The sequence below is a fragment of the Scyliorhinus canicula genome, chromosome 18 (assembly GCF_902713615.1).
Source record: "Scyliorhinus canicula chromosome 18, sScyCan1.1, whole genome shotgun sequence".
Classification (NCBI taxonomy): Eukaryota; Metazoa; Chordata; class Chondrichthyes; order Carcharhiniformes; family Scyliorhinidae; genus Scyliorhinus; species Scyliorhinus canicula.
This window is the reverse complement of record NC_052163.1, coordinates 59,396,671-59,416,736: the sequence shown is the minus strand read 5'-3', so window position 1 is coordinate 59,416,736 and position 20,066 is coordinate 59,396,671. Positions and strand designations below refer to the sequence as shown.

Genomic DNA, 20,066 nt, shown 5'->3' with positions numbered 1-20,066 from the left:
GTGAGAGTTTGGTGACTGAGGGAGTATAAGGGTTATTTAAAGTCTAGTATTTCTTTTATTTAGTTAATTAACTTAAAAGTTGCTGTTTGGTCTATAAGAAGGTGAATTTTGAATCAGCTTTAAACAAGGTTCTACTTGGACTTACTTGCAGCTGGAGCTTGTTAATTAGTTAATTGCATTAGGCCAGTTTTTAGAAGCTAGAGTCACAGTATAAATAGGGGCTAGATATAGTGCAGACTTTGTTTGCACTGAGTGCTGAGCTTGTGGCATTTGAGTGCTACAGTGAGAGTTTGGTGACTGAGGGAGTATAAGGGTTATTTAAAGTCTAGTATTTCTTTTATTTAGTTAATTAACTTAAAAGTTGCTGTTTGGTCTATAAGAAGGTGAATTTTGAATCAGCTTTAAACAAGGTTCTACTTGGACTTACTTGCAGCTGGAGCTTGTTAATTAGTTAATTGCATTAGGCCAGTTTTTAGAAGCTAGAGTCACAGTATAAATAGGGGCTAGATACAGTGCAGACTTTGTTTGCACTGAGTGCTGAGCTTGTGGCATTTGAGTGCTACAGTGAGAGTTTGGTGACTGAGGGAGTATAAGGGTTATTTAAAGTCTAGTATTTCTTTTATTTAGTTAATTAACTTAAAAGTTGCTGTTTGGTCTATAAGAAGGTGAATTTTGAATCAGCTTTAAACAAGGTTCTACTTGGACTTACTTGCAGCTGGAGCTTGTTAATTAGTTAATTGCATTAGGCCAGTTTTTAGAAGCTAGAGTCACAGTATAAATAGGGGCTAGATACAGTGCAGACTTTGTTTGCACTGAGTGCTGAGCTTGTGGCATTTGAGTGCTACAGTGAGAGTTTGGTGACTGAGGGAGTATAAGGGTTATTTAAAGTCTAGTATTTCTTTTATTTAGTTAATTAACTTAAAAGTTGCTGTTTGGTCTATAAGAAGGTGAATTTTGAATCAGCTTTAAACAAGGTTCTACTTGGACTTACTTGCAGCTGGAGCTTGTTAATTAGTTAATTGCATTAGGCCAGTTTTTAGAAGCTAGAGTCACAGTATAAATAGGGGCTAGATACAGTGCAGACTTTGTTTGCACTGAGTGCTGAGCTTGTGGCATTTGAGTGCTACAGTGAGAGTTTGGTGACTGAGGGAGTATAAGGGTTATTTAAAGTCTAGTATTTCTTTTATTTAGTTAATTAACTTAAAAGTTGCTGTTTGGTCTATAAGAAGGTGAATTTTGAATCAGCTTTAAACAAGGTTCTACTTGGACTTACTTGCAGCTGGAGCTTGTTAATTAGTTAATTGCATTAGGCCAGTTTTTAGAAGCTAGAGTCACAGTATAAATAGGGGCTAGATACAGTGCAGACTTTGTTTGCACTGAGTGCTGAGCTTGTGGCATTTGAGTGCTACAGTGAGAGTTTGGTGACTGAGGGAGTATAAGGGTTATTTAAAGTCTAGTATTTCTTTTATTTAGTTAATTAACTTAAAAGTTGCTGTTTGGTCTATAAGAAGGTGAATTTTGAATCAGCTTTAAACAAGGTTCTACTTGGACTTACTTGCAGCTGGAGCTTGTTAATTAGTTAATTGCATTAGGCCAGTTTTTAGAAGCTAGAGTCACAGTATAAATAGGGGCTAGATACAGTGCAGACTTTGTTTGCACTGAGTGCTGAGCTTGTGGCATTTGAGTGCTACAGTGAGAGTTTGGTGACTGAGGGAGTATAAGGGTTATTTAAAGTCTAGTATTTCTTTTATTTAGTTAATTAACTTAAAAGTTGCTGTTTGGTCTATAAGAAGGTGAATTTTGAATCAGCTTTAAACAAGGTTCTACTTGGACTTACTTGCAGCTGGAGCTTGTTAATTAGTTAATTGCATTAGGCCAGTTTTAGAAGCTAGAGTCACAGTATAAATAGGGGCTAGATACAGTGCAGACTTTGTTTGCACTGAGTGCTGAGCTTGTGGCATTTGAGTGCTACAGTGAGAGTTTGGTGACTGAGGGAGTATAAGGGTTATTTAAAGTCTAGTATTTCTTTTATTTAGTTAATTAACTTAAAAGTTGCTGTTTGGTCTATAAGAAGGTGAATTTTGAATCAGCTTTAAACAAGGTTCTACTTGGACTTACTTGCAGCTGGAGCTTGTTAATTAGTTAATTGCATTAGGCCAGTTTTTAGAAGCTAGAGTCACAGTATAAATAGGGGCTAGATACAGTGCAGACTTTGTTTGCACTGAGTGCTGAGCTTGTGGCATTTGAGTGCTACAGTGAGAGTTTGGTGACTGAGGGAGTATAAGGGTTATTTAAAGTCTAGTATTTCTTTTATTTAGTTAATTAACTTAAAAGTTGCTGTTTGGTCTATAAGAAGGTGAATTTTGAATCAGCTTTAAACAAGGTTCTACTTGGACTTACTTGCAGCTGGAGCTTGTTAATTAGTTAATTGCATTAGGCCAGTTTTTAGAAGCTAGAGTCACAGTATAAATAGGGGCTAGATACAGTGCAGACTTTGTTTGCACTGAGTGCTGAGCTTGTGGCATTTGAGTGCTACAGTGAGAGTTTGGTGACTGAGGGAGTATAAGGGTTATTTAAAGTCTAGTATTTCTTTTATTTAGTTAATTAACTTAAAAGTTGCTGTTTGGTCTATAAGAAGGTGAATTTTGAATCAGCTTTAAACAAGGTTCTACTTGGACTTACTTGCAGCTGGAGCTTGTTAATTAGTTAATTGCATTAGGCCAGTTTTAGAAGCTAGAGTCACAGTATAAATAGGGGCTAGATACAGTGCAGACTTTGTTTGCACTGAGTGCTGAGCTTGTGGCATTTGAGTGCTACAGTGAGAGTTTGGTGACTGAGGGAGTATAAGGGTTATTTAAAGTCTAGTATTTCTTTTATTTAGTTAATTAACTTAAAAGTTGCTGTTTGGTCTATAAGAAGGTGAATTTTGAATCAGCTTTAAACAAGGTTCTACTTGGACTTACTTGCAGCTGGAGCTTGTTAATTAGTTAATTGCATTAGGCCAGTTTTTAGAAGCTAGAGTCACAGTATAAATAGGGGCTAGATACAGTGCAGACTTTGTTTGCACTGAGTGCTGAGCTTGTGGCATTTGAGTGCTACAGTGAGAGTTTGGTGACTGAGGGAGTTAGGTGAGGAGGGAGTAAGGTGCTCCTTACATTTCATTTCCTATATTTATCAAAGAGCATGAAGGGAGCCAGGAGTTTAGAGTACAGCTGACTGGAAGCAGAGTCGGAGGGCGGAGGTCCAGTTGGTCCACTGGGCAGCTAATTCTGTAAAGTAAGAGGGGATGGAGGCTAGGGCAGTTGCATGCTCCTCCTGTAGGATGTGGGTGGTGAGGGATATCACTGGTGTCCCCGCTGACTATATCTGCGGGAAGTGCACCCAACTCCAGCTCCTCAGAGACCGTGTTAAGGAACTGGAGCTGGATGAACGTCGGATCATCCGGGAGGCAGAGGGGGTTATCGAGAAGAGTTACAGGGAGGTAGCCACACCAAAGGTACTGGACAAGAGTAGCTGGGTTACAGTCAGGGGAAAGAAAACTAACAGGCAGACAGTGCAGGGATCCCTCGTGGCCATTCCCCTTCAAAACAAGTATACCGTTTTGGATGCTGTTGGGGGGGATGACCTACCGGGGGAAGGCCCCAGCGGCCAGGTCTCTGGCACTGAGTCTGGCTCTGGGGCTCAGAAGGGAAGGGGGGAGCATAGAAAAGCAATAGTAATAGGAGATTCAATGGTTAGGGGAATAGATAGGAGATTCTGTGGTCGCGAGCGAGACTCCCGAAAGGTATGTTGCCTCCCGGGTGCCAGGGCCAGGGATGTCTCTGATCGTGTCTTCAGGATCCTGAAGGGGGAGGGTGAGCAGCCAGAAGTCGTGGTGCACATTGGTACCAACGATGTAGGTAGGAAAAAGGGTGTGGAGGTAATAAACAAGTTTAGGGAGTTAGGCTGGAAGTTAAGGGCCAGGACAGACAGAGTTGTCATCTCTGGTTTGTTGCCGGTGCCACGTGATAGCGAGGCTAGGAATAGGGAGAGAGTGCAGTTGAACACGTGGCTGCAGGAATGGTGTAGGAGGGAGGGCTTCAGGTATTTGGATAATTGGAGCGCATTCTGGGGAAGGTGGGACCTGTACAAGCAGGACGGGTTGCATCTGAACCAGAGGGGCACCAATATCCTGGGGGGGAGGTTTTCTAGTACTCTTCGGGAGGGTTTAAACTAATTTGGCAGGGGAATGGGAACCGGATCTGTAGTCCAGCAACTAAGGTAGACGATAGTCAGGACGCCAAAGCACGTAGTGATGCAGTGGGGAAGGTAACAATGACAAAGGAGAGTACTTGCAGGCAAGGAGATGGGTTGAAGTGTGTATACTTTAATGCAAGAAGCATCAGGAATAAGGTGGGTGAACTTAAGGCATGGATCGGTACTTGGGACTACGATGTGGTGGCCATCACGGAAACTTGGATAGAAGAGGGCCAGAAATGGTTGTTGGAGGTCCCTGGTTATAGATGTGTCAACAAGATTAGGGAGGGTGGTAAAAGAGGTGGGGGGGTGGCATTGTTAATTAGAGATAGTATAACAGCTGCAGAAAGGCAGTTCGAGGGGGATCTGCCTACTGAGGTAATATGGGTTGAAGTTAGAAATAGGAAAGGAGCAGTCACCTTGTTGGGAGTGTTCTATAGGCCCCCCAATAGCAGCAGAGATGTGGAGGAACAGATTGGGAAACAGATTCTGGAAAGGTGCAGAAGTCACAGGGTAGTAGTCATGGGTGACTTCAACTTCCCAAACATTGAGTGGAAACTCTTTAGATCAAATAGTTTGGATGGGGTAGTGTTTGTGCAGTGTGTCCAGGAAGCTTTTCTAACACAGTATGTAGATTGTCCGACCAGAGGGGAGGCCATATTGGATTTAGTACTTGGTAATGAACCAGGGCAGGTGATAGATTTGTTAGTGGGGGAGCATTTTGGAGGTAGTGACCACAATTCTGTGACTTTCACTTTAGTAATGGAGAGGGATAGGTGCGAGCAACAGGGCAAGGTTTATAATTGGGGGAAGGGTAAATACAATGCTGTCAGACAAGAATTGAAGTGCAGAAGTTGGGAACATAGGCTGTCAGGGAAGGACACAAGTGAAATGTGGAACTTGTTCAAGGATCAGGTACCGCGTGTCTTTGATATGTATGTCCCTGTCAGGCAGGGAAGAGATGGTCGAGTGAGGGAACCATGGTTAACAAGAGAGGTTGAATGTCTTGTTAAGAGGAAGAAGGAGACTTGTGTAAGGCTGAAGAAACAAGGTTCAGACAGTGCGCTGGAGGGATACAAGATAGCCAGGAGGGAACTGAAGAAAGGGATTAGGAGAGCTAAGAGAGGGCATGAAAAATCTTTGGCGGGTAGGATCAAGGAAAACCCCAAGGCCTTTTACACATACGTGAGAAATATGAGAATGACTAGAGTGAGAGTAGGTCCGATTAAGGACAGTAGCGGGAGATTGTGTATTGAGTCTGAAGAGATAGGAGAGGTCTTGAACAAGTATTTTTCTTCAGTATTTACAAATGAGAGGGGGCATATTGTTGGAGAGGACAGCGTGAAGCAGACTGATAAGCTTGAGGAGATACTTGTCAGGAAGGAAGATGTGTTGCGCGTTTTGAAAAACTTGAGGATAGACAAGTCCCCCGGGCCTGACGGGATATATCCAAGGATTCTATGGGAAGCAAGAAATGAAATTGCAGAGCCGTTGGCAATGATCTTTTCGTCCTCGCTGTCAACAGGGGTGGTACCAGAGGATTGGAGAGTGGCGAATGTCGTGCCCCTGTTCAAAAAAGGGAATAGGGATAACCCTGGGAATTACAGGCCAGTTAGTCTTACTTCGGTGGTAGGCAAAGTAATGGAAAGGGTACTGAGGGATAGGATTTCTGAGCATCTGGAAAGGCATTGCTTGATTAGGGATAGTCAGCACGGATTTGTGAGGGGTAGGTCTTGCCTTACAAGTCTTATTGAATTCTTTGAGGAGGTGACCAAGCATGTGGATGAAGGTAAAGCAGTGGATGTAGTGTACATGGATTTTAGTAAGGCATTTGATAAGGTTCCCCATGGTAGGCTTATGCAGAAAGTAAGGAGGCATGGGATAGTGGGAAATTTGGCCAGTTGGATAACAAACTGGCTAACCGATAGAAGACAGATTTGTGGTGGATGGCAAATATTCAGCCTGGAGCCCAGTTATCAGTGGCGTACCGCAGGGATCAGTTCTGGGTCCTCTGCTGTTTGTGATTTTCATTAACGACTTGGATGAGGGAGTTGAAGGGTGGGTCAGTAAATTTGCAGATGATATGAAGATTGGTGGAGTTGTGGATAGTGAGGAGGGCTGTTGTCGGCTTCAAAGAGACATAGATAGAATGCAGAGCTGGGCTGAGAAGTGGCAGATGGAGTTTAACCCTGACAAGTGTGAGGTTGTCCATTTTGGAAGGACAAATCTGAATGCGGAATACAGGGTTAATGGTAGGGTTCTTGGCAATGTGGAGGAGCAGAGAGATCTTGGGGTCTATGTTCATAGATCTTTGAAAGTTGCCACTCAAGTGGATAGAGCTGTGAAGAAGGCCTATGGTGTGCTAGCGTTCATTAGCAGAGGGATTGAATTTAAGAGCCGTGAGGTGATGATGCAGCTGTACAAAACCTTGGTCAGGCCACATTTGGAGTACTGTGTGCAGTTCTGGTCACCTCATTTTAGGAAGGATGTGGAAGCTTTGGAAAAGGTGCAAAGGAGATTTACCAGGATGTTGCCTGGAATGGAGAGTAGGTCATACGAGGAAAGATTGAGGGTGCTAGGCCTTTTCTCATTAGAACGGAGAAGGATGAGGGGCGACTTGATAGAGGTTTATAAGATGATCAGGGGAATAGATAGAGTAGACAGTCAGATACTTTTTCCCCGGGTGGAACACACCATTACAAGGGGACATAAATTTAAGATAAATGGTGGAAGATATAGAGGGGATGTCAGAGGTAGGTTCTTTACCCAGAGAGTAGTGGGGGCATGGAATGCACTGCCTGTGGTAGTAGTTGAGTCGGAAAATTTATGGACCTTCAAGCGGCTGTTGGATAGGTACTTGGATTAGGGTAGAATAAGGGAGTGTAGGTTAACTTCTTAAGGGCAGCACGGTAGCATTGTGGATAGCACAATTGCTTCACAGCTCCAGGGTCCCAAGTTCGATTTCGACTTGGGTCACTGTCTGTGTGGAGTCTGCACATCCTCCCCGTGACTGCGTGGGTTTCCTCCGGGTACTCCGGTTTCCTCCCACAGTCCAAAGATGTGCAGGTTGGGTGGATTGGCCATGACAAATTGTCCAAAATTCTATGATTAACCTAGGACAAAGGTTCGGCGCAACATCGTGGGCCGAAGGGCCTGTTCTGTGCTGTATTTCTCTATCTAAATGACACGGGAGAGGTATCAGCAGTGACGGTTTGGAAAGCTCTGAAAGCAGTTGTAAGAGGGGAACTAATTTTGATTCAGTCCCATAGAGAAAAGGAGGAATGAGCGGAGAGGGAGAGATTAGTGGAGGAGATACTTCGAGTGGATAGGAGCTACACGGAGGCCCCAGTCGCTGGGCTCCTGAGGTAGCGTCAGAAGCTACAGGCGGAGTTTGAGTTGTTGACCACGGGGAGAGCGGTGGAGCAGTTGAAGAGGGTAAGGGGGGGGGGTTTACGAGTACGGGGAAAAGGCGAGCAAGGTGCTGGCGCACCAGCTTAGGAAGAGAGAGACAGCCAGAAGATTGGGAGAATAAAGATTAGGGAAGGTAATATGGTCTTGGACCCACGGGGGGTGAGCAAAGTTTTAAAAGAATTTTACAGTAAATGATATGAGTTGGAACCCACGGCTGGAGCAGAAGGGATGAGGCAATTCCTAGATCAGTTGAGGTTTCCGAGGGTGGAGGAGGACTTGGTGGAGGGGCTGGGGGCCTGGAGGGCATGCAGTCGGGCAAGGCTCCGGGGCCGGATGGCTACCCGGCAGACCACTATAAGAAGTTCTCAGAGCTGTTGTGCCCACTGCTGGTGAGGACTTTTAACGAGGCTAGAGAGAGGGGAATCCTCCCCCTAACAATGTCGAAGGCCTCGATTTCACTCATTCTTAAACGGGAGAAGGATCCGGAGCAATGTGGGTCATATAGGCCGATTTCGCTTTCGAACGTAGATGTCAAGCTGCTGGCTAAGATTTTGGCCACTAGGATAGAAGACTGTGTCCCGGGGGTGATAGGGATTTGTTAAGGGTAGCAGCCCAATGCTAACTTCTGGAAGCTTTGAAATGTAATTATGATGCCCTCAGAAGGAGAGCATCATTGGTGGTAGCAATGGACACGGAGAAGGCTTTTGATCGGGTGGAGTGGGAGTATCTGTGGGAGACGCTGGAAAGATTTGGGTTTGGTGAGGGCTAGACTGGGTGTGATCGCCTGTAGCGAGCGTGTGCACGAACCCGCTGAGGTCGGGATATTTTAAGCTACACCGAGGGACGAGGCCGATGTGCCCCCTCTCCCTGTTGCTGTTTGCTCTGGTTATAGAGTCGTTGGCCATGGCGCTGGGAGCATCAAGGAATTGGCAGGGGCTGGTTTGGTGGGGGGGGGGTGGAGCATCGGGTTTTGCTTTACGCGGACGATCTGCTCTTGTACATTTCGGACCCGGTGGAGGGGATGGGAGAGGTTATGCGGATCTTGGGGGAATTTGGCAGGTTTTCGGGGTATAAATTGAACATGGGGGAAAAAGTGAATTGTTCGTGATCCAGGCAAGCGGGCAGGAGAGGAGACTGAAGGAGCTGCCGCTTAGGATGGTAGACAGGAGCTTTCGCTACCTGGCAATACAGGTGGTTTGGAAATGGGAGGCACTGCACAAGCTTAACCTAACCCGGCTGGTAGAGCAAATGGAAGGGGACTTTAAAAGATGGGATATGCTCCCACTATCGTTGGCGGGGAGGGTACAGACCGTGAAAATGACGGTCCCCCCAGATTTCTGTTTGTTTTTTAGTGCCTCCCCATCTTCATCCCGAGGGCCTTTTTCAAGCGGGTGAACAAGATTATTTTGGGCTTTGTGTGGGCGAAAATCCCGCTGGTGAAGAAAATGTTGAAGCGCAGTCAGGGGGAGGGGGAGTTGGCGCTGCCGAACTTCTGTAACTACTACTGGGCGGTATCACTATAGTGATGATTAGGAAATGGGTAATGGGGAGGGGTCGACATTGGAAGCGGATGGAGGCGGCGTCATGCAAAGGCATCAGTTTGGGAGCACTGGTAACGGCACCTCCGCCGTTCTTGCCGGCCTGTTACTCCACTAGCCCGGTGGTGGTGGAGGCATTGAGGATCTGGGGGCAATGGTGGAGGTATAAGAAGGTGGAGGGTGCGTCGGTCTGGACCCCGATTTGCAATAACCACAGGTTCACACCGGGAAGGATGGATGGCGGGTTCCGGAGCTGGCAAAGAGCAGGAATTAGAAGGATGGGAGATTTATTAATAGATGGGAGTTTTCCCAGTCTGAAGGCGCTGGAGGATAAGTTCAAGGTGCCGCCGGGGAATGGGTTCTGATATTTGAAAGTGCGGGACTTTCTGAGGAAGCAGGTGTTGGCTTTCCCGCTGCTGCCGCCACGGGGGATACAGAATCTGGTACCTGGGTGGGGGAGGGGTAGGTGTCAGATGTCTATCAGGAGTTGTTGGAGGTGGAGGAACTGAAGGGCAAGTGGAAGGAGGAGTTAGGTGGAGAGTTAGAGGCGGATCTGTGGGCAGACGATCTAAGCAGGGTTAATTCCTCCTCATCATGTGCCAGGCTCAGTCTAATACAGTTTAAAGTGGTACTCCGGGCACACATGACGGCGGCGAGGATGAACAAGTTTTTCGGGGTAGAAGATAAATGTGCGAGGTGTGCGGGAAGCCTAGCAAACCATGTCCACATGTTTTGGGCATGCCTGAAGCTTTGAGGGTTTTAGCAGGGTTTTGCTAAAGCAATGTCCAGGGTGCTAGACAGACGGGTGGTACCGAGTCCGGAGGTAGCGATCTTTGGAGTGTCAGAAGATTCGGGAGTACAGGGGATGAAAGAGGCCGACGTTCTGGCCTTTGCCCCCCTGGTAGCCCGGAGACAGATCCTTTTAATGTGAGAGGACTTGAAGCCCCCGAGTGTGGAGACTTGGGTTAGTGACATGGCTGGATTTCGCAGGCTTTAGAAAATAAAGTTTGCCTTCAGAGGATCAATGCTGGGGTTATCTCGGAGGTGGCAGCCGTTCGTCGACTTTCTCAGCGAAAACTAAAATGTCGGCAGAAGCAGCATTCTGAAGGGAGGGTGGGGCGGGTAGGTGCAATACGGTTGAGGGATGTACAGAAGGGGTGGGAAATGTCTATTTTACCATGTTGATGTTTGTTATTATTATTGCTTTTGTTATTGTTATACAAATTTTGCAAATACCTCAATAAAAATATTTTACAAAAAAAAAGTGGATTGTGGCATGGTAGCACAGTGGTTAGCACTATCGTTTCACAGCTCTAGGGTCCCAGGTTTGATTCCCGGCTTGGGTCACTGTCTGTGTGGAGTATGAACGTTCTCCCAGTGTCTGCGAGTCCTCCCACAGTCCAAAGATGTGCAGGTTAGGTGGATTGGCTATGCTAAATTGCCCTTAGTGTCCAAAAGAGGTTAGGTGGGGTTACGGGGATAGAGTAGAGGAGTGGGCTTGAGTAAGGTGCTCTCTCCGAGGGCCGGTGCAGACTCGATGGGCCGAATGGCCTCCTTCTGCGCTGTAAATTCTATGAAATCTATGATTTTTTTTTTTTTTTTAAAATAATTTTTATTGAATTTTTCAAAATACAAACATTTTAACCCCCCCTACATTTACATTTAAATTATAACAAAACAAAGTCAAACCCCCCTACTTAACAAGAAAAAGAAAAAGAATCCCCCCCCCCCCCTACCCGCGCATCCCCCCCTCCCCCCCCCCCCCCCGCCGGCGAACCGACAGTCAGACCAACTTATCATTTCTAGCAGCGTCCTCGGGCAGGCCTTGCCCGTGCCACCGCCGCTACCGTACTTCCTTCGTCGTTTTCCCCCCCCCCCCCCCCCCCCCCCCCCCCCCCCCCCCCCCCCCCCCCTCCCCTCCCGGGTTGCTGCTGTCATGGCCTCAGTTTCTATCTCTGATCCAAGAGGTCTAGGAAGGGTTGCCATCGCCTGGAAAACCCCTGCACCGACCCTCTCAGGGCGAATTTGATCCTTTCCAATTGGATGAAGTTTGCCATGTCGTTTAACCAGGTGTTAACACTCGGAGGCCTTTCGTCCCTCCACTGAATCAGGATCCTCCTCCGAGCCACCAAGGACGCAAAGGCTAATATTCCAGCCTCCCTCGCCTCCTGTACCCCCGGTTCCACCCCAACCCCGAAGATCGCAAGTCCCCATCCTGGCTTGACCCTGGACCCCACCACTCTCGACACCGTCCCTGCCACCCCCTTCCAGAACTCCTCCAGTGCCGGACATGCCCAAAACATATGTGCATGATTCGCAGGGCTTCCCGAACATCTAATACACCTGTCTTCACCCCCGAAAAACCGACTCATCCTTGTCCCCGTCATGTGGGCTCTATGCAGTACCTTAAATTGAATGAGACTTAGTCGCGCACATGACGACGACGAGTTAACCCTCTCCAGGGCGTCTGCCCATGTCCCGTCCTCTATCTGTTCCCCCAGCTCTAACTCCCACTTATCTTTCAGCTCCTCTACTGGTACCTCCTCCACCTCCTGCATAATCTTATAGATGTCCGAGATCTTCCCCTCCCCGACCCAGACCCCTGATAGCACCCTCTCACTCACCCCCCTGTCGGGGAGCGCGGGGAACCCCGCTACCTGTCGTCTGGCAAATGCCTTCACTTGGAGGTACCTGAACGTGTTCCCCGGGGGGAGCCCAAATTTCTCCTCCAGCTCTCCCAGGCTCGCAAACCTCCCCTCTATAAACAAGTCCCTCAGTTGTCTAATACCCGCCCTCTGCCAGCTCTGGAATCCCCCTCCTGTGTTTCCCGGCGCAAATCTGTGGTTCCCTCTTAGTGGTGCCCCTATCAGACCTCCCACTTCCCCCCTGTGTCGCCTCCACTGCCCCCAGATCTTGAGGGTGGCCGCCACCACCGGGCTCGTGGTATACCTCGTGGGAGGGAGCGGCCATGGTGCCGTTACCAGTGCCCCTAAGCTTATGTTGCCGCAGGACGCCCTCTCCATGCGCTTCCAGGCTGCCCCCTCCCCTTCCATCATCCACTTTCGTACCATCGATGTATTTGCCGCCCAGTAATATCCGGAAAGGTTGGGTAACGCCAGCCCTCCACTATCCCTACTCCGCTCCAAAAAGACCCTTCTAACTCTCGGGGTACCATGTGCCCACACATACCCCATGATACTACTCGTTACCTTCTTGAAAAAGGCCCTGGGGAGGAAGATGGGCAGACACTGGAACAAAAACAAGAACCTCGGGAGGACCGTCATTTTAACTGACTGCACCCTCCCTGCTAGCGACAGCGGCACCATGTCCCACCTCTTAAACTCCTCCTCCATCTGCTCCACCAGTCTGGAAAAGTTCAACTTGTGTAGGGTCCCCCAGTTCTTTGCCACCTGCACCCCCAAATACCTAAAACTTTTAACTGCTCTTTTGAAGGGGAGCCTCCCAATTCCCTCCCCTTGGTCTCCCGGGTGTATTACAAAGACCTCACTTTTCCCCAGATTTAATTTATATCCCGAAAAATCCCCGAACTCCGCTAGTATCCCCATTACCTCCGGCATTCCCCCCTCCGGGTCTGCCACATACAACAACAAATCATCCGCATAGAGCGAGACCCGATGTTCCTCCCCTCCCCTTGTCAGTCCTCTCCACCCCCCTGAACCCCTCAGTGCCATCGCCAACGGCTCAATCGCTAATGCAAAGAGTAAGGGAGATAGGGGACATCCCTGCCTAGTACCTCGATGGAGCCCAAAATATTCTGACCTCCTCCCGTTTGTTACCACACTTGCCATCGGAGCTGAATAGAGCAGTTTTACCCACTTGATAAATCCCTCCCCAAACCCAAACCTTTCCAACGTCTCCCACAAGTATTCCCACTCCACCCTGTCAAATGCCTTCTCCGCGTCCAGCGCTACCACTATCTCCGCCTCCCCTTCCACTGCTGGCATCATAATCACATTTAACAATCTCCGAACATTTGTGTTAAGTTGGCGTCCCTTCACGAACCCCGTCTGGTCTTCATGGACTACCCCTGGCACACAGTCCTCTATCCTGGTTGCCAGGACCTTTGCTAACAGCTTGGCATCTACATTTAAGAGGGAGATAGGCCTGTAGGACCCGCACTGGACCGGGTCCTTGTCCCGCTTCAAAATCAAGGAGATCAGGGCCTGCGACATTGTTGGAGGCAGAACCCCCCCCTCGCGCGCCTCATTGAAGGCTCGCACCAGCACTGGACCCACCAAGTCCACAAATTTCCTGTAAAACTCCACCGGGAACCCATCCGGCCCCGGCGCCTTCCCCGCCTGCATCTGGCCTATCCCCTTAATTAGCTCCTGCAGCTCTATCGGCGCCCCCAACCCTTCCACCAGCTCCTCCTGTACCTTTGGGAACCCCAATTTGTCGAGAAAGTTCTTCATTCCCCCTCTCCTCTTCGGCGGTTCAGACCTATACAATTCCCTATAGAAGTCCCTAAAGACCCTATTCACCTCTTGCCCCTTCTGCACTACATCCCCACCCCTCTCTCTCACTCCCCCAATCTCTCTGGCTGCATCTCGCTTACGAAGCTGGTGTGCCAGCATCCTGCTCGCCTTTTCCCCGTACTCATACGCCGCACCCTGCGCCCTTCTCCACTGCATTTCCGCCTTCCTAGTGGTCAGTAGGTCGAACCTGGCCTGCAAGCTACGCCGCTCCCTTAATAGCCCCTCCTCTGGCGCCGCCGCATATTTCCTATCTACTTCTAGGAGCTCCCCCACCAGCCTCTCCCTTTCCTGCCTCTCCTTCCTCTCTCTGTGTGCCCTTATGGAGATCAGCTCTCCTCTAATCACTGCTTTCAAGGCCTCCCAGACCGTCCCCACCTGCACCTCACCTGTGTCATTCGTACCCAGATAGTTCTCAATGCCCGTTCTCACCCTTCTGCACACCTCTTCGTCCGCCAACAGCCCTACATCCAGGCGCCACAACGGGCGTTGGTCCCGCGCCTCCCCCATGTCCACGTCCACCCAATGTGGTGCATGGTCCGATATCGCAATGGCCGAGTACTCCGTGTCCTGCACTCTCGGCATCAGCCCCCTGTTCAATACGAAAAAATCGATCCTAGAGTACACTCTGTGGACGTGGGAGAAAAAAGAATACTCCCTCGCCCTAGGCCTACCAAATCTCCATGGGTCTACCCCTCCCATCTGCTCCATGAACCCCCTTAACACCTCTGCCGCTGCCGGCCTCCTATTCGTCCTGGAACTCGATCTATCCAGCCCAGGGTCTAACACCGTATTAAAGTCCCCTCCCATGATCAGGCCCCCTGCCTCCAGTCCCGGGATGAGGCCCAGCAGGCGCCTCATAAAACCCGCGTCGTCCCAGTTCGGGGCATACACATTTACCAGTACCACACTCTCTCCCTGCAGCCTACCCCTCACCATCACGTACCTGCCCTCCTTATCTGCCACCACCTCTGCCGCCACAAACGACACTCTCTTTCCCACCAAAATCGCCACCCCCCGGTTCTTGATATCCAAGCCTGAGTGGAACACCTGTCCCACCCACCCCCTTCTCAGGCGGACCTGATCTGCTACCCTCAAATGAGTCTCCTGCAGCATTGCTACATCAGCCTTCAGTCCCTTCAGGTGTGAGAAGACCCTTGATCTTTTGACCGGCCCATTCAGCCCCCTTACGTTCCACGTGATCAATCGGGTCGCAGAGCGACCCGTCCCTACTCCCTGTCGATTAGCCATGTCTTGTCCCTTGCTCGCCCCGGGTCATCCCTTCTTTTCTGACCCGCTTCCCATAGCGATGGCCCCCCCCCCCCCCACCCCCCCCGGCTCTCCCCTTCTCGTCCCTGGTCTTTCTAGCAGCAACCCGGTGTCCCCCCCCAGTCCCCCCCCCTTCCCCCACCCCCCCCCCCCCCCCCCTGGCTAGGACCCCTCCTAGCCGCGATGTACCCCACATCGTACTCCCGAGAGTCAGCTGGTCTCCGCTGACCCGGCTGCTCCTGCCACATTCCGACTCCTCCCGGTTCACCCCATCTGCGCCCGTGAAAGATCCCCTTAAAACCCCCGAGAAAGACCCGCATAATCAACCCGCTCCCCCCCCGTCCCGCCTCCCCAACTTAACGATATAAATACAAATACCCAATGGCAACTAAATACATAAATACTTAACTACATACTTAAATAACAAAATAATTAACTAACTCTCAACTAACCGCGTGCCCAACCATCACCCTCCATCAAGCAGTATAAATAACCGCAGATAACCATAACCCGAAAAGAAAAAAAAGAACCAAAAAACCCCCCCAAGCACCCAAAGAAAAGGGTAGGAGGGGTAAATAACTAAGGGAAATTGGAAACGGGAGAAATCACCCCATAAGAAGCCAACGACCCACAATAGAGATTTCAACAGTACAAATATACAGAAACACCCAACAACTCGAAACCTTCAAAATATTCAGAAAAGTCAACCGTTCGGGAAAAAACACCCCAAACACTCCACGAAACTGTTACCCAGTTCCGACCTGGCCTGAAAAAGAAAAGGGCCACTTGCACAATCAAGAGTCCCCCGGCGGCTACGACCGCCGGTGCTCCCAGGTTTTAGTTCGTGTCCAACTTTTCCTCTTGTACAAAGGTCCAGGCCTCCTCTGGGGACTCGAAATAATGATGTTGGTCCTTGTAGGTGACCCACAAGCGCGCCGGTTGCAACATTCCAAATTTGATCTTTTTCGCGTGTAGCACCGCCTTTGTCCGGTTGTACCGGGCCCGCCGCTTTGCCACCTCCGCACTCCAGTCCTGGTACACCCTTACCGTCGAGTTCTGCCACTTGCTGCTTTTCTCCCTTTTAGCCCACCTCAGGACTTTCTCTCGATCACTTAGCCGCTGGAACCGCACCAGCACCGCCCTCGGGGGCTCGTTTGCCCTAGGCCTCCTGGCCATGACCCGGTATGCCTCTTCCAATTCCAGGGGCGCCGGACCGGCCCCTTCCCCCATCAGGGAGCTCAACATCTCCGCCACATATCCCGGGAGATCCGACCCCTCCAGGCCTTCTTCCAGGCCCAGGATCCTCAAATTTTTCCTCCTCATCCGAGTGTCCAGCTCCTCGAAGCGGCTCTGCCACTTCGTGTGGAGTGCCTCGTGCGCCTCCACCTTTGCCCCGATGACTGTGGCCTCCTCCTCCCTCGCGGCCATCTCCTGCTGCAGATCTTTAATCGACGCCTCTTGGATCGCCTGGGCTCCCACCAACCTGGTGGCCGTCGCGTTCATGGACTCTAAGAGTTCCACTTTCATCTCCGTGAAAAAACGGAGGAGAGCGGCCTGCTGCTCCTCCGCCCATTTCTTCCACTCCTCCGGTGCACCGCCGGCCGCCATTTTGATTTTCTTCCCCCGCTTTTTTTGGGGAGCTGCTGCCGTTTTTCTTGCCGCTCCACTCCGGGTACCGACCATAAAATCGGTCTAGTTCTCCTCAGGGGACCTTCCCCCACCGGGATTCGTTTTTTCAGCGCCGTTGGGGCCCTCCAATTGGCCCAAAAACACCTTTGTTGCAGGAGCTTCCAAATGTGCGGCTTAGCTAGTCATAGCCGCAACCGGAAGTCATGAAATCTATGATTGAGAGCTGATAGTTTTTCCTTATTAAGTGGGAATAAAGCTAGCAGTTAAGGGTATTGAGTAGCATTGTTCAAGAGGTAATTATAAGCTATTTTCTGGTGTGATGTTAAAAGATTTGAATACTGCGTTAGTAATAAAGTTTGTTTTAATAGATCATATCCCTATTTCTTTATGTAACCACTGCTGGTGCAAGGCACTTTTCCTTAGTCTTACAAAATTAAAATAACATATTGGGGTTTCTGGACAGTATCCTAGCCACTGTTGGGGCCTGTTCTGGCCTCAATATAAAATTCTCCTTTGTTCCATTCAAAATGAATGGTCATAATATTTAGTAAATATGATCCAAAAGTAACATGCAAGAACCTCTTGCAAACCAACTACCTTTAGTCAGGGTTTAGTAGTTTGTCACTCTTTGTACCAAGTGGAACTTGAGACTAAAAGCCGACTGACAGCTGTAATATCAGATCGAGGGAAATTGCAGCAAACTGCAACAGTTTGAACTACATAGTGGCTTGTGGTTTCATTGTCTGTTCTTATTTGAGATAGTAATCCCAGGAAGGCATAGCCATGATGCTTTGTGAAAAGGCTGGAGAGCATTTAAAAATTTTTTTAAAGTACCCAATTCTTTTCTTCCCAATGAAGGGTACGACATTTAGCGTCGCATACCCTGTGACTGACTTTGAACACCTGGGGCAGAATTCTGTGACCTCCCGGGGGGTCGAAGAATCGCCTGGGGCCGGCGTCAATCCCGCCCCCGCCGTGGCCCGAATTCTCCGGCACCCGGGAATCGACGGGGGCGGGAATCGCGCCGCACGGGTCGGCAGGCCCCCCCGCGGCGATTCTCCGGCCCGACGTCTCGCAGCTGACAGGCCGTTCCCGCCGGCGGCAATCAAAGCACGTCTGGTGCTGGCGGGATTGGCGGCGCGGGCGGGCGCCGGGATCCTGGGGGGGGAGGGCGCGGGACGATCTGGCCCAGGGGGGTGCCCCCACGGTGGCCTGGCCTGCGATTGGGGCCCACCGATCGGCGGGCGGGTCCGAGCCGTGGGGGCACTCTTTTTCTTCCGCCCCGCCATGGCCTTTACCTGCGCATGCGCCGGTATGACGTCAGCAGCCGCTGATGCACCGGCGCATGCGCGGACTTCCGCCGGCCCGCGAAGGCCTTTTGGCCCCGGCTGGCAGGGCGCCAAAGGCCGTTCACGCTGGCCGGCAGAGCGGGAGCCACTCCGACGCAGGCCTAGCCCCTAAAGGTGCAGAGAATTCCGCACCTTTGGGGAGGCCCGACGCCGGAGTGGTTCACGCCACTCCGTCCCGCTGGGACCCCCCCCGCCCCACCGGGTAGGGGAGAAACTCGGCCCTGAATGTCATTTATTCAAATGGTCCATTATGCTTTCAAGTAAGCTTGAAAGGTTGGTGTGTACACCTTGTTGAGATTACTGAATGTGAAATGCTCTTCACTTCCTTTGGTAGATGTTTTCACAGATTGCTTAAAGCATTCTCCTGGCTCTTTCCACCATCTACTCCCATGTCCATTCTCTAAGGCAAATTGAATCTGAACTCCATAGTGGCTTGTGGCTTCATTGTCTGTTCTTATTTGAGATAGTAATCCCAGGAAGGCATAGCCATGATGCTTTGTGAAAAGGCTGGAGAGCATTTAAATTTTTTTTTGAAGTGCCCAATTCTTTTCTTCGCAATGAAGGGGACGGCGTTTAGCATCGCCTACCCTGTCTATCTTTGGGTTGTGGGGGTGAGACCCATGCAGACATGGCGAGAATGTTCAAACAGTGGCCCGGGGTTGGGATTGAACCCGGCACCTCAGCGCCATGCGGCAGCAGTGCCAACCACTGCGCTGCCGTGCTGCCTCAAGGCTGGAGAGCTTTGACCACAGACTTAACCGGCTCAGTCCCAAACATAATGGCTCAGCAACTTTCTTAATGCCCAACACTCTGATGGCACCAGAATGCAATGTTCCTAATGGAATGAGCCCTAAACTATCACAGATGAATTAAAGGTTTGATGCATCAACCTGACTCAGAACTGCCCAATAAATGATTAATACAGCCACTCAAACTGGGTCTCAGGACTTTATTGTGAAGTCATTTCTAAACTATCCAGGAACAATATATTGGAAACCTAGTAGCAGAAACTAATTTCCCTAAAAGATGCGTTAGCATTAGCATTGCGAGAGTTATTTATTTGCCATGTTTTGTGCTCTCTTGATTCAGGTTTAGTCTAGTAAAGAATTTGATGGAGTCTTTACCTAAAAAGTTGCCATTCAAACCTTCACGTGAGTAACCGTTATGGTTTTCTGCATCATTGAGGGCCTTTTGAATTGGAGGCAATAATGCATTGTGTTGTATGATACAGGAAGATTTTCATGTCAGATTGGCGGGCTGGAATTTTAATGGCATGCCCTGGGTCCTGCAGCTAGAACCGAATGAGGGTCCTGAACCCACACTGGTGAATAGCAAGATCGCAAAGGGGATTTTCCTGGCAGCAACCAATTAAGAGGCCGCCACTGAGAAATCACCCATTAAGTATAGCGGCCTGCCTGTCTGAGTTGTCCGCACAATCAGAAGACCAGCAGTGTCTCCAACAAATGTGTAGCTGCTGAAGTTGCATAGAAAGGGTGTGGTCAAATAGTTACTTTTAAATCTGATTAATGTATAAGAAATACGTTTTACACCCAGAAAGATCTCTCAACAGCAAAGTGGGAAAATAATCATTTATATCGCGCCTTTCATGTCGTCAGGTGATCCTAAAGCACTTTACAGCCAGTGAAGTGCTTTGGCAGTGTAGACACTGTCGTAGCAATTTGTGCACAAGACTATCCAACAAACACCTAACCTGCACATCTTTGAACTGTGGGAGTAAACCAGAACACCCAGAGGAAACCCACGCAGACACGGGGAGAAAGTGCAATCCCCACAGTCACCCGAGGCGGGAATTAAACCCGGATCCCTAGAGCTGTGAGGCAGCAGTGCTAACCACTGTGCCACCCCCAAGGCCTTGGTAGGATTTGAACTCACAACTTTAATAAAGAGGCAAGAATACTGCCACTGAGCCATGACTGATGCCTTCAATGCTTTGCTGACGTTGGTCAGGACATCAGAGGAAGTCTCTGCTCTTCCAATTGCACTGTGGGTTAATGTTTACCTAAACTAATAGGACCAGACTTGCAAATTGGTTTCAGTAGAATATCAATGCAGGACTCAAGTGCCAACCTGGCTATGCTCAAGTTCTGGGTCAGGCCTTTGACACAGAGGTGAGAATGTTC

General features: G+C 49.5%; 1 protein-coding gene across 4 annotated transcripts in view; it reads left to right on the top strand.

Annotated features, from left to right (window-relative positions):
• LOC119953216 (protein phosphatase 1 regulatory subunit 7-like) overlaps positions 1-20,066 on the top strand; it is a 214,192-nt gene that overhangs the window by 175,097 nt on the left and 19,029 nt on the right. For 3 of the 4 annotated variants that reach the window (XM_038777238.1, XM_038777237.1, XM_038777240.1), the window contains one exon: positions 19,015-19,076. The exons of the other annotated variant lie outside the window; for it this stretch is intronic. In XM_038777238.1, coding sequence (XP_038633166.1) covers positions 19,015-19,076 — 62 coding nt within the window. The remainder of the gene's footprint in view (positions 1-19,014; positions 19,077-20,066) is intronic. 4 annotated transcript variants of the gene reach the window in all.